This window comes from Urocampus carinirostris, chromosome 8 (assembly GCF_059441175.1).
Source record: "Urocampus carinirostris isolate Australia breed hairy pipefish chromosome 8, RoL_Ucar_1.0, whole genome shotgun sequence".
Classification (NCBI taxonomy): Eukaryota; Metazoa; Chordata; class Actinopteri; order Syngnathiformes; family Syngnathidae; genus Urocampus; species Urocampus carinirostris.
Genome location: NC_142356.1, coordinates 28,769,329 through 28,784,522, shown reverse-complemented (window position 1 = coordinate 28,784,522; position 15,194 = coordinate 28,769,329). Strand labels below are relative to the sequence as shown.

The window sequence follows — 15,194 nt, the reverse complement described above, 5'->3', positions numbered from 1 at the left end:
CTTCAACCAGCGGTGCGTGGGCAGGCGGGCTGCGGGCACTCGAAGACTCCGAGCGGCAAACATTCTCGTGCATATGTCGCTTCTCGGACCTACTTGGCTGTGCGTTTTTGAAGATGCACGCGTGCACGAGGTATGGGATTATATATTCGTATGTGTGCGCGCGTAAGTAGCTGGCGGAATCTCCCCTAAATTCACACACACGCTCTTGAGTCTCAAAGAATCCAGAAGGAGAACAGAAGAGGAGGAGGAGGTGGAGGAGGAGGTTGTCCACGGGCTCTCACACTGCGGAACGCACGCGGAGTTACCTGGCGATCCCCTCCTACCCCCCAAATATATTGCCCAATTACCCACCCTGCCTCCCCCCACCGCCTGGTCGCCTTCAGCCGCCTCCTCACGCTTGGAGTGGACATTGGACTCCATCAGGAACTGCAGGAAATCAGCACTTGAGCTCCGGGCGGGTCGGTGGGGGTCTACACGGTCGAAACAGGTGGATTATTCCAAGTGTGTGGTTCTCATTTTTTGGGTGGAGGTGCTGGTGTGTGCCTGCGTGTTCTTTTCTTTCCCGTGGATGGAGACGAAATTGATGGATTAATTTGACAAGGGGTTGAGAGGGGCGTCTCACCCTTTGGAGGGCACGCGAATGGAGTAACAGGCTGCAATGTCATCGCCACACGGCCGCCTGGAGAGATGTGTCACGGGAATGGGGTAAGTGCTGAGGTCTGCTTGGGAAACCTTGCAATTTTAGCACGAGTTGCGCAAGGAGGTGGGTTTGTCCTTTTTGGGAATGGTAGAGGGCTAAAATAACCACGCAAGTGGATGGGTTCTTTGCTCCTTGCTTCATCAACGCGCACTTTTTAATTCAACTCCGATTCTAGCGCTCCTCCGCACGCTATTAAATATGCTAATGATTCAGTCACGCTTCTGCGTGCGCTCGTCATCGCCTGGCAGAATTCAACAAGTAGCCGCATGCAGCGCGTGCACGCGCACCAGCAAAACATCAACAACAACAGCAGTTACAATCTCTGTAATCTCCCACGTAATGTGCATGATTCGCAGATCAAGTTGAAACATTTTGGCACAAGGAGGAGGAAGAAGGTAGAAGATGAGGACCCGGAGAAGAGGCGAGATGGTCGGCCACCAAGACGGTGGCGTGCGGGTCGGGAAAGCGGAGGAAACGGCGGTGTCGCGCACGGAGCTGCAGGGCGAAGGAGAAAAACGCGCCCGGTGACAGCCAAGGTAAGCCTAGACAAGACCAGCGAGTGGTGTGCGCACAAGTGATGGATTGTTTTCGAACGAAACGGCTCTATGGGGCGGCTCTTCAAAGTCTGCCTCTAGAGCCGGCTCCCCATAAATAATGAATGCTCCCTCTTTCTCTTAAACTTCTTTCTCTTCTTTCTTTCTTTCCCTCTCTCGTTCTCTGTCCTCAATGCTCCTTTTCTTTTACCCTTTCGATTCCTCTTTTTATTTTTTCCTTTTCTCCATCTCTCTCTTTTTCTGTCTGTAATTTTCTTTTTCTTTCTTCCTTTTTTCTTTCTCTCCTCTCCTCTTTCTTGCTCCTATTTTCTCTCCCCCCCTCTCTCTCTCTCTCTCTCTCTCTCTCTCTCTCTCTCTCTCTCTCTCTCTCTCTCTCTTTCTTTTTCTCTCTCTTTCTCATTCTATTGCTCTCTCTTTCTCCCTCTTTTGCTCACACACTTTTTTTCTCGTTCACTTTTGCTCTATCTCTTCTTTCTCCCCTTCTCTCTCTCTTTTCCTCTTCGTGTGTAAGTATCCCATTTCTCCTTCTATATTCCTCTCTTTCATACAAAGTACGTTTGTATTCATCTAGCTAATAGCTTTTTATTTTAAAAGGTCGTTTTGATTGATTTACTTTTGTTTTAAGGCAGTTTTTAGAAGTTGAATGTTTAATTTATTAATTGAATTACGGAATTGTTGGTCTTCCATTATTTGGCAGGTGAAAGAGACAGATAGTTTAGGGAGCGAGCAGAAAGGTCCGGGTCTCCAGTAAGAGTCGGAATTTCGGTCACTGAGCGAGTGTTGTGCGCGTGGTCGCTGCAGCATGCCGTTGACGCGTGCGCTTCTGCTGACTGACGCTAGGGAACGCCGTTGCATCGCTTGCCTGTCACATGATGATGCTCGTGATGATGCTGATGAGAGAGGCCATGCAAATGCATTCTCAAATTACACTTTGAATAGAGTCACGTTTTATAGGCCCGCACACCCCCCCAGACACACACGCACACAATCACACACACAGCTTGCATGGAAGTCATGCAGCCTCCCAAATCTATCAGGCCTATAATTTCAGCACAGGCTCATCGTCTTGCTAAATCGTGTTCGCGGGTGTAAATGCGCGCATGCGTGTGTATAAAATGGACTCACTCTTTCATTGACTAGATATGAATAGAATGGTTCTAAACTATTAAAGTTTTTCATATCTATATGCTAGTAAGTGCTTAAACAAGCATTGCATATGCCAATAAACATTTATGTGGGACATACTGTCTGAGTAATTGCCTGTAAAAATAGGATGTGAGTTTTTATGTGTGTGTGTGTGTGTGTGTGTGTGTGTGTATGTCAAATGCAGCACCCCCACATTGAAAACAGACTTCCAAAAACAAAAAAAGAGAATCTCTTTTTATATTTATTTTTATTTTGTCCCCTTAGGGAAATTCATTTTCACCGACTGTAACACGGGGTTAAGATAGAGCTGTCGCAGCAGAGCGTGCGCCAAATGACCGATTTACAGCACCTTATATTCCCAGGTGGTCTCCCATGCAAGTACTAACCAGGCCCGACGCTGTTTAACTTCCTGAGATCAGACGTTTTCAGAGTGGTATGACCGTAAACATTCACTTGAAAAGTCCATTGTACTGGATATCTTGTACTGAATGTTACTACTTTCACCTTACTTCTTGTTTACTTTAGTTAAACACATCCTGAAAGCAGGCCATGCAAAAGAAGGAGTGTTGTCAAAATGTTCACACATAATAATAAACTTATTTTGGTTGAAAGCTTTAGATTTTGGGCATTAGGTAGGGTGGCCAATACTTGGACGTTTGGTAATGATCTGATCAAAGTGAATTCAGGGCAATTTGTGGAAATGTCATGGTCATTGAAAAATCCATTACGATAAACACAACAAAAACATTTCAATATGTAAAAATGTTTTTTGGTATTAAATAACTCTAATGCAAACATCAACAGTATAAAAATGAATATATTTTTCCCATTGCAGAAACAAAGACAAGAGAAATAAACCAAAAAAGCAGCAATGCAACACAAACAAAATACTTAAATCAATGTCAATAAGACAACTGAAATATCTTCCCTTGTACAATATGATGAAAATAAAGCCAGTCGTGCAAATAAAGTGTCGTTTGCCTATCAGTCACAACCTTTGGCCCTCTGCTCAATGAAGAATTTCTTTTGGCTTTGCTTCCATAGTAACAATGGATAAACAGGTTTTTGTTCAGTAACATGGTACAATTTTGTTCTCTGTAGTGTGACCTTTTTTCCCAGGTGTTCATGAAAATTTGTGGTGTTCCCACAGTAGCAGACCACTTTAGAAGTCCACACTGTGCTACACTTCCTGTTTGCCTGTCATTTTGAACTTCTGGTACGGGTGGGCAGATTGATCTACCCGTTCTTTCCTCTGACTGGCAGGCAGGCAGGCAGGCAGGCAGGCAGGCAGGCAGGCAGGCAGGCAGGCAGGCAGGCAGGCAGGCAGGCAGGCAGGCAGGCAGGCAGGCAGGCAGGCAGGCAGGCAGGCAGGCAGGCAGGCAGGCAAGCAGGCAGGCAGGCAGGCAGGCAGGCAGGCGGGAAGGAGGCAGGCCTGGACCACAGTACGGTATGATTTCTGGCACTTGCGCACGGCCACAGGAGCAGTCGACCCACGAGCTGTACAGTCTGTTCTGTATGTAGGTGTTACGTATATAGCGAGCAACCAGATTTAAAAAAAAAACTTGTTCTTGCTACCGAGTTTTTGAGTTCGATCTCCATAGCGCTGTAAACAAAAAAAAAAAAAAAACAACACCCGCCTGACGTCATATTCATTGTGAATATAATATAGAAATATGTATGGAGGGCAGCACGGCGGCGAAGTGGTTAGCGCGTGTGCGGCACAGTTCTAAGGTCTTGGGAACCTCCTGTGTGGGTTCAAATTCAGATACCGGACTTACTGTGTCGAGTTTGTATGTTCTCCCCGGGCACTCCGGTTTCCTCCTACATTCCAAAGACATGCATTTCAGGTGGATTGGCCGGTCCAAATTGTCCCTATGTGTGAATGAGCGAGCGAGTTGTCTGTCCCTGTGTGCCATGCGATTGGCTGGCAACCAATTCAGGGTGTTCCCTGCCCATTGCCCGATGATTGCTGGGATGGGCTCCAGCACCCCGCGACCCTACTGAGTATAAGCGGTGCAGCTATGAGATGAGATGAGATGAGATGAGATGAGATGAGAACATGTATGGACCCTGATACGGTTTTGGTAGAGTAATGTGAGTGTAGGCCGAAGTTGGACAGGGGGATGTCACGTTTCAACAGAAAAAGTGTCCACCCTAATAGTCCCAGAAGCAGGCCACATAAAGGAGTCAGTGATGAGAGGTGATGGGTGTGCATTTGAAGGCACCATTTTAGGCTGGAGCATGACGCGAGCAGCGTGAAGGTGATGTGTTGTCTTGCAACTGGATGAGTCGCCCATCAGAAGGAAAATATGCTGCTTTTGTACTGGTGGCCAAACAAGTCACATTTTTGGGGAGCCTCTCGGCTAGGCGCCTCTCTCCCTGCCTACTTTATATCCCACGTAAACATTTGTTACCCCGGAAAGGGATGGGCTCCACCAGTACTTGCCCAAGACACACCACAGGAAATGGTGCCCCTATGACCTTAGTGGTTAAGGGATCTAATTACCCACACAATCATATTAAATACAACGTTAAACCCCCCCCCCCCTCTCTCTCTCTCTCTCTCTCTCTCTCTCTCTCTCTCTCTCTCTCTCTCTCTCTCTCTCTCTTTCTTTCCCTTTCTCTCCTCTCTCTCTTTCCATCTCCCTCTCCCTCTCCCTCTCCCTCTCCCTCTCTCCCTCTTCTTCTCCCTCCCTCAGAATTTTCTTCTCACCAAGACTTAATATGCAGTGCTCAGTTATAAAAAGGTGACCCACTTGTGATTTCCTGACACAAAACCTGGTCACGTATACTGTCTGTCTGTCCATAGACCATTTCATTAGTTGAAACCTGACAGTTTTGCAAATCATGACCTAGCTAATTATAGGCTGTTAAAATGGGCAATCACATTGATTCACTTACTGTCTCCAAGTAGAAACCAAGCCAAAACTTATAACAGTAAAGTATTATTGATAAATCATGCACAGGCAGTCCAGTACTTAGAGGACCAAAAACCAAGCAACCAACGAACTAACCAATCTACAAACCAATCAACCAATAAACAGAGCAAGCAAGCAAGCAGGCAACCGATGGAGCGACCGAACAACCAATCAATCAACTGAGTGACCAACCACCAAACCAATCAACTGACCAACTGACCAACTGACCAACTGACCAAACGATCAACAGACCAAACGACCAACCGACCAACCGACCAACCGACCAACCGACCAACCGACCAACCAACCTCATTTTGATTTAATTATACTTAATTTGATTTACTGGCTAACAACAATTTAGGTCTTGATTAAAAAACGGCACAAGAATATCAAATCATAAACTAATTTATAAGTTAAATGTAATCCTACCTATTCAATGAATTTTGGACCTGTAGTCATACTCACTCTAAACTATACAAAACTTTCTCTATTATACGACATTTTTCTATTTAACTTAGCACTAAATGTTTTTAAAAAAATGATGATTAAAGAAAGGTATTACCAATCGTAATGCTAACAGTAAGATTTTGTATTTTAGGTTGATATTGATCATATTCTTCTTATTTGGTTGGTACGTCTCAAGCACTTCCCGAGCCTAATCCCGAAATTAGCACTCAATCTCCATACGACCGCCAAGGGGAAATGTCCAGACAGCATTGCAGCAAAGGCTGCTACGCAGTCATAAACAGATGCTGCTGATGCCTCAAAGAAAACTCGCTGCTGGTTTTGAGAGCCGTTAAGTGCTGACACACTTACAAGAATACGTCATTTCCACACACTTGACTCCTTATTGTTAAGAAAAGTAATCTAGCAAAAAAGTATATGTCACAAGTCAAGTCACATTTATTTTTGTGACCCTTAAACACAGAGAGTCACAAAGGGCGGCACTGGCTCACAGTTAAGGTACTGTAGTTACAACATTCCTTGATCTCAAAGCTATGTGAGGGCAGGAAACAACTAAAAAATAGCATGAAGAAGAATGAGAAACCTTGGGAAAGTACCACTCATTGGTAAATTCCCCCATTTAGGATAACCAGGCTGCAATGTATGTTGATTGGGAACCAGTACACAAAACATTGCTAACAGAAAAATAGACACAAGCAGTTACAGAAATTGCACAAAAGTCCAAGACAGCAACAATGATGCTCTCCATCTCAACCACCTATTTGATGCAGAAGGTGCCAGGTGATGGCACGCATCAGGCGCAGATGCAAATTCATGCAATTTACGGAATCTACACTTGTCCTTCTCCCTTGCTTTGCCACCAGCCTGTCAGGCAGGATGTAATGAAAACTGAGATCACTTGCACTCGTTTCTTGGTTTTTATTGGAAGGAAGGAATGACAAGACGTGAATCTTCGATCCGTTGTTTGAGGGATTGTCGAGACTTGACAGGCGGGTGAAGGCTTGGCGGGAATGGTTGCGGACAGGCGTAGTCGTCGTGTTGTTGGTTGGGGCTGGACAAGAAGGGCGTCGTTGTGTTCGGAAGAGAGATCAGGAGTCAGGCGGGCAGGGCAGGTCGTAGGCAGATTCGGAAACGGGTCGGCAACGGAGATCAGGTAGAACAACAGGAGGCAGGCAAAGAGTCGGAGGTACGGGCTTTCTGAGCAAATGGCAACAGATCGCATAGTACAATCGAACAAAGTGTAACTGGAAGCTGGGGATTTAAATATACAGGGTGCGCCAATCAGCTGTCCTGGCTGTTGGCGCCAAATCCTGAACACAGGTGTTCCCGATCCGGGTGATTGTGACACAGCCAGGCATCCCTGAAAGACAAGAAAGCAATAGTATGAGTTAGACATCAATTATAAGCCATAGAATATAAATGTGTTTTATGTTTGATTTATACACTTCCACTGAGGTTACAGATCTTATCTCTGACGTAATATTGATAGTACTAGAGCACCAAAGGAGAACCCTTTTAATTTTGCGTATTCCTTCTTGGCTCTTGGAGTCTCATGCAGTCCAGCATTTTCTGAGCAGAAGCTTTGAGTAGGAACTTATGGCACAATTTAATGGAAAATTTAAGAGAGGGTAAGACCATGCAAGCTTTTGTATGTTAGTAACAGTCATCTTAAACAAACAGGGAGCCAGTGCAAGTATTATGATGACATTTTGTTGTCCTCATCAAAATTCTTGCTTCAGAATTCTGCACCAACTGAAAAAAAGTTTGATACCAGACATAGGGAGACCAGAGACCAACAGTAGGCTAGTCGAGATGTAACAAAAGCATGAATTATAACCTCCGCATCAGTTTGAGACAACATTGAGCAAATTTTTACAATATTGTCAAGACAGGGAAAACGTTATTGCAGTAATTTGAGTCAAATATGACACCAAGATTGCAACACTTCTCCTTTTGAATACCAGAATTGAATTAATTTAAAAATGATATGTTAAACCAGGGGTCGGCAACTTATGACACGCGTGCCACTGCTGGTACGCGAGAGCTTAACCAGTGGCACGCGATCGCACACACGACAAAATAATACAAATAATAATGATTTTTTTTTAAAGCGCATTTTTACCTGAAATTTAGACATTTTCAGTTGCGCCCCTCCTTTTCTGTTTCGTGTGTGAGCGCGTGTCTGCACCGCGCCTCCGTGTTTTAACGCAGCCAACGAAACACATGAGCGCGATAAATGAACGAATTATGACGGCTCCTCGAGCGAAAAGATCTCGTTCTTTTCAGCCAGCATGGACAGACGATTGAGGCTTTGTGCAAAAAATGACCGTGCCGTTTTGTGCATTATGTCTCGAGTGCGTTGTACCTCGCCCATCAAGTGTTAAACGCCGTTACGAGACGAAACATGAATTCAAGGATGAGTCCGACAAGACCCTGAAAACCTTTGTCACTGCTAAAAAAAACAACACTATCACATTGCTCCCGCATAGCATAACAAGATATTATTGATGAATGGTATGGTAGATGTCCATAGCACTTGTTTTTTGATTGTAGTTCATTGTTAATGAAGAATAGTTGATTCTGGTTAGTTTTTGTGGCAAAAAGTTGGATGGCTAGAGGCCTTTCCACTTGTTATTCACATTCATTTTTTAGTTGATTGATGAACAAGAATATTGGAAGATAAATTGGTCAGTTATACCAGTGATTTTCAACCAGTGTGCCGGGGCACACTAGTGTGCCATGAGACCTTGTCTCGTGTGCTGGAGGAAATTTCCCGATATTATCTTTCCAAAAGAATCAGGCCATTATTCAGTAGTTTTGCTGTCTTCAGACAAGGAACTATATTAGTCATCCATATCAGGAGGTGGCAGTAGATTTTTATATACTTTTTATGTACTAATTATCTGCCCTTGAGGTACCACAGTACATTTAATTACCTAATTTGTTCAACAAAGCGGTTTAAGATTGCACTGTAAAAAATAAAAACATAAAGCACATCATTCTTTTTTATTGGAAGTATTATTTTCTTCTTTTTATATACTACTTATCTGCCATGAGGTAGTACAGTGAAATATTTGACATAACTTCATTCTCAAACATTTTCGACGGACGGTAGGCCTCGGAACTTTTCCATAAATAAAAGTGTACCTTGGTCCAAAAAGGGTTGAAAAACACAGTTATACGATTAAAATGTATATCCATGTTGTATATTTGGACAGGTGTAAAATGACAGCGCTGTTGGATATGAAAAAAATTGTCGTGCGAGTCATTACTCTTGGTGGGGCACACTGATTTACAAGGAAATTTAAAAGTGTCACTCCACACCAAAAAGGTTGCTGACCCCTGTGTTAAACCATGAACTAAGCTTGTATAAAACCTTTGTATTAAACACCCATTTCCAATATGACTTATTGTATGGTTTTTAAGGAAGAAAAAAAAAACATAAACCTGGACCTTTAGGACCTGGAAGCTTGCCGCCTTCCAGATGCAAGCTCTGGTTTCCCTGTTGAAGGTGACACATTTTCTCAGTCCGACTGTTTATTTCCACTCAGAGCATTAGCGTGCGCAGCCGGTCGGCCTCTGGCGAGGCCGCTGGCCGTCAGCTGCTCGCTGAGCGAGTCAAAAGAAGGAGCGGATGAACGACTTGAAAGTCAATTACCGCCGCCTCCGCCTAGCATTCCGCCACTCCCGGAACATCTGTGGCCCCGAGTTGGGCCGGCGAGGCTTGTGGCCCAACTGGTTCCACAGAAAGGATGCCGCTGTTCTGCAACATTGCTCCTGCCTGCCTCCCAAAGATCTTTGGGAAGTTATGTAAGCAAGATGCAAGATAGGTCACCACCTGCAGGGCGCGGGTGGGTAGGGAGCGTGGGCGTCTGTATGTTGCAAGAGAAAGGCTTCCCGATATGACGTCAAACACAGGGAAATTCCCTCCTACGTAAAGTTGAAATTGTGTCATAGACTTGAGGCTTTACATGTTTTGAATTTCAAAATTCATATTTAGTCAAGTCGAGTCACATTTATTTATAGCCCTTAATCACATAAAGGCAAAGCGAGGGGCTGAACAGGTCACAACTGCAACGCCCCCTGATCTGAAACCTGCATGCAGGGAATGAAAAACTCAAAAACCACAAAATGGGGAAAATAGGGAAGCTTGAGAAGGGGGCAAAAAGGTTGAATCCAGGATGACCAGGCTACAATTGATGTGGTTTGGGCACCAATACGCAAAACATAGGCTGGAGTGACAAAACACACAAGTAAGAACTGAAATTGAGATCACCCTCACTTCTCAGAAATGGGTATGTGAAAACCATAATTAGAATTCCTAACCATTTGTAAAATGCCAAACCTGGTTTACAACCCGCATTTCCTTGTCTTGAAACCGTACTTTGAAAAAAAACATATTGTTGGAAATACCAACCTTTGCTCAAGACCTTCTTAAAACACTCATTGGAAAGCCCCAATTTGAAATCCTTGCCTTTTTCAACCTAATCTTGGACTTAAACCTTACTTTGCAAAGACAAAACACACTACAAATCCTAGCTTGAGTATCAAATCATTTTTTTTTTCAACTTTAACTCTGACTTAAAGATAATCCCCTTGAAATCCTCATAAAACTGTCCAATTGATCTAAAAGACCTTGATCAGATAATTTTAAACAGTGAATTATGGTTCAAATGTTAGTGTCTGATATAATATTCTACCACCAGAGGGCCCCAACCGGGGTTTTAACTGGACTTTGTGAGGTTACATTTTTGTTTGGCCATGCCATATGCTGTGTGCCTTCTTGTTCACTTGTAACTTTGTTTCTAGTTTTGTTAATAAATGCAATCCCTTGTTTTGAGCAGCCCTGCCTCCAGTTTCTGCCTCCCCCAGATGGGCCCATCACCCTCAAATCTTAAGATCAAAACCATAAATATTGAAACCCTACTTCCAATCTTAGCTCTTTTAAATCTGATTGATACTGATTGTAACCATACTTTGAAACACTCACTTGACAATATGAGGACAACACTTCAAGAGAATAAAAAATTAAAAAACTTCAATATCAACAACTCTTTATGAACAAAAGTCAGCAAAGTAAAAAAAAAAAACCAGCAGTGTAAAGAAAACAAGTACTGCAATGTTACATATTTTCCAGACTATAAAGTGGACCCAAAAATCTGAAATTTGCCAGATATTTGAAAGTGGACCTTCTAATACCATGCACTTTCATAGAGCCGGAAAGACATTTTTGGCAATGCAAAAATTACAACAAAATGCTTCTACGTACGTTAAACATTTATGGATGAATCGATTCATTTGAGTTGTGAAACTATATTCTGTACTATTTATGTGCTATACATTTTTTATCTGATGCGCTTTATAGTTCGATGCTCTTTGTATATGAAAAAAAAAATCTTTCCCAGGTTTTTGAAGGTGTGTCTTATAGTCAGGTGCACCTCATAGTCCAGATAATATTGTACATATCATTGCAAAATATTTTGTAACCACAATTGAATCAAATTTGATAGTTATGTATGTTTAATTCGGCGACGCACTAACAACATTATTAAATCCATCCATCCATTATCTGCACCGCTTATCCTCAGTAGGGTCGCAGGGGTGGTGGAGCCCATCCCAACTATCTTTGGGCATTGGGCAGGGGACACCTGACCTGGTTGCCAGCCAGTCGCAGGGCACACAGGGACAGACAATCCGCTCGCTCATTCACACCTAGGGACAATTTGGACCAGCCAAATAACCTGTTATACATTCTTTTGGAATGCGGGAGGAAACCGGAGTGCCCGGAGGAAACCCACGCAAGCACGGGGAGAACATCCAAACTCCACACAGGAGGTTCGATTTCATGACCTCAGAACTGTGCCACACACGCGCTAACCACTGCGCCGCCATGCTGCAATATTATTATAGTGATAGTTAAAATGGGAAGGCACTATTGCTCTTAAGACGTATAAGTCTGATCCAAATATTTGCTCAGTATCAAAATTTCCAATATTTCGATCGATCCTCCCACCCTCAACTTTGAAACCCGATCTCAAAATCAAAATTAAATGTGGGAACCCTAATTTAAAGCAGTGGCCCAGTCCAAACAATGAAATAAACCTGTCACAAAACCTTTATAACAGTTTTTAAAATTACATGAAATATCAAAATTCTAATGTAAAACTCTCAACCTTAATTGCAACCCTACTACTTCTTCTTCCGCCAAAATCATTTTATTGGTATTCTCTATTTCAAATTGAAATGTTTTAGGCGGATTCAAACCTTAAACCTTGATCAAAACTCATAGTCTGGGTTCCTACTCGATGCGTCTACGAGCACTGCACGACTCCATGTAGCTAAAAGACGTGATTTCAGCAATTGCATTTGCCCAAATTTTCTACACCGTACCCTATGACAATTTGTAAGATACTTGCATAGTTACCCCCGCTTATATGTGAAGCGTCAAACAATCACTATCTTGAAACGCTAATTTGAAAATGGGAACCTTGCTTGGGGGGGTTGTATCAATTCTTCAAACACTGTTTGCTAGCCTGAGTGCAAGCCACATTTACTAAATGCCACCTTTAGCCAGGCAACGCTAGCAGTTGGGCATGCTAATTTCTCCTTCCGGTTTTTCTGGTTCAAGTGTACCAGTGTGTTGTATGATTATTAAAGGAGACCCGGGTTGTATGAAGAACATGATGAAAATTGCCTTTTTATCCCGCCTGTGCTTTTCCTGCTCTTTGCGATTAGCCTGAGCGACATAAGCTAATGAGCCACTTGACCCCTTCGTGATTGGTTCCTTTGTTGACATGACCTCCTCTGATTGGTTCCTTGTTGATGTGCACTCGTAAGCCTAAATCCTCTAAGCCTTAGCCCACGTGTGTACGCTAATCGTTTTATCAAAATGAAGCCGGCAGGGGTATCATTGCTCATTGTAAAAGCGAGTGAGCTGCAGTCAGGTTTTTTGTATTTTTCTTGAAAATCTCTAATTGGAAGCCGTAACACTGATTTCAACAGTTAATTTCAGATCTCAACAATTGTTTAAAACTATAAGTGAGTTTTCAAAACCTACTCTGAAACTACCTACAAATGAAATAGGATAAAAACCGCTGATCCACAACAAATTTCTAACCATATCAATTACTTTCTAGTTTGACAACCCAATTGGACAATGTATATAAAACCATAATAAAATCAGTCATTCAAATTTTTGAAAACAACTGAAATTTAAAACCCTAATTCGAGTCCCCATTTTTGAAACATTGACCTGAAGGCCCACATAGAGACATAAATGTTTGATGTTCATTCAATTAACATATTCTTATTTAAAAAAAAAAGTAAAACCTTAATACTGTAAGCTCTGGACGCCGCCTATAGACATCAAATTAAAAACTCATAATATTGCTTAATATGCATGGTAAAAAATCCAAATTACAAACCTGAATCACATTATGCACCTCTAGTTTGAAACCACGAATTTACAGTATCTTGAAAACCTTAACTTAATTAAAAATAATTAGAAAATCACAATCTCACCATATCTTAAAATTCTGTTCTGAAAACTCAACTCCTTGAACTGATTAACCAGGCTTACACAAAGATCACTTCTTTTGGAAGATTTGAGGCAATCTGGAAAACTCAAGTTTACCAAACTTAAACCACTACTGTGCATTATCAAGCACCTGTTAGTGGTACAAAACTTCCATTGATTCTTTATGTGCACCGCCCATCCCAGTTAACTTCGGGCAATGGGCAGGGGACACCCTGAACTGGTTGCCAGCCAGTCGCAGGGGACACAGAGTCAGACAACTCACTCGCTTATTCACATCTAGGGACAATTTGGACCAGCCAATTAACCTGACGTGCATGTTTTTTTTTGCAATGTGGGAGGAAACCAGAGTGCCTGGAGGAAACCCACGCAAGCACTGAGAGAAGATGCAAACTCTGCACAGGAAGGCTGGTAGCTGGATTTGAACCCATAACCTCAGAACTGTGCCACGGACGCGCAAACCACTGCCCTGCAGTGCCATCCTGCACTATCATTTAAAATGCATTTTTAAAAATACTTCCAAGTCGAGAAATTTGTATTCATTTTACTTAGCATAAGGCTAACCGAAGGGAGCTGAGAATATTTTTCACCATTTTGCGGCTATGTGTACCCCAAAAATACTAAAACCATGTGAAAATCTGGACCAAAAAAATGAATGAAAATGGTGCGGTTGGGTCATTTAAATTCTCTGTAGTTTTTATTCTTTTTTAAATCCCGTTTTCAGGTGCACTACAGAATGCAGCGCCATCCAGTTCCAATATTAGACAGTGTCCCTGTAAATTAGAGAAACAGCTTTGATACACTAAACAGGGATCGCGTATTACTGATCCCTTAATTGCTAGGATTTTAGAGGCACCACTTCCTGGCCAAGTAGAGTACAGCCTGGGGGCGCGCACCGCTTTCTCGATTGTTATTATGGGTAGATATTTGCTCCCTCACGTGAAATAGGTTTCCATCGTTACCAGTAGCAGCAGTAGCCTCCTGATCTGATTCAGATGCATCACCTTCATCACCCGGTCACCATTGTTTTCAGGTGTAAAGGCTTCTTTTTAAAAATGACTCGGACCTTGGCAATGATGGGCGGCGGCGTGTGGGTGACAATACTGATTCTAGATCCTGAATCACTGGAGAACTTTCGTTAAAATACGCTTTGCATCCCTTGTGGCTTTCATATTTCTCTTAAAAAACTAACTTTGTGGGGATGACATTATGTCCTTTGCGTTAGCGACATATTAAGGGCTCTGGTAACAGACCTCGCGTTTAGTACATCTGTGTGTTTACATTCGAATTATGTATGTGTTGAAATGAATAAAAACTCGTGTTAAAAAACTTCAACCTGTCTAAAGTTCTCCTTTGAGACCTAAACTCCTGTGACTTTGAAAGCCCAATTTGAAAGTTCCCTAATGTGAGTGTCAAATACAGCCTGTCAGCCCAAATGTGTGCGAGGGCCGCACCAGCTGTCCTCCTGATCACGTCGCTTCCCTTGATGAATTCAGATCTAATGATGTCATCTTACTTTCCTCTCCTTTGCTGTCTCAGAGCGTATTAATTGCACTCCCCTGTAAACGCAAGAATTTCCAGCAAATATCAACATCTGTCTGCTGCATCTGGAAGCCAGACTGACTGACGAGGGCCCGCAGACCCGAGTGTTTAGCCGCCAGGATGCTAATTCTCTCGCGGCTCATCAGCACTGCGACAAACACCTTCAGTGTCACAATCGCTCAGACACACACACATTAATATTAACACCAGAGCTTAGTGTAGATTTAAGCCATCTGCCATCCCTTTTGAAAGCAAAGACAAGCTCAATATTGATACTCCGTGGCCATTGGAGGAAAAGGCAGATGTGCTTGGCGATTACGTCAAGTAGGTTTTTC

The 15,194-nt window shown here is 42.8% G+C and overlaps 1 protein-coding gene across 2 annotated transcripts in view; it reads left to right on the top strand.

Annotated features, from left to right (window-relative positions):
* The first annotated feature begins 261 nt into the window (after positions 1-261).
* Positions 262-15,194, top strand: part of grin2ab (glutamate receptor, ionotropic, N-methyl D-aspartate 2A, b) — a 200,914-nt gene continuing 185,981 nt past the window's right edge. The window contains exons 1-2 of one of the 2 annotated variants that reach the window (XM_088342227.1): positions 262-705; positions 1,057-1,236. In XM_088342227.1, coding sequence (XP_088198353.1) covers positions 688-705; positions 1,057-1,236 — 198 coding nt within the window. In that variant the 5' untranslated portion in view covers positions 262-687. The remainder of the gene's footprint in view (positions 706-1,056; positions 1,237-15,194) is intronic. The other variant, XM_088342228.1, reaches the window with a different exon arrangement.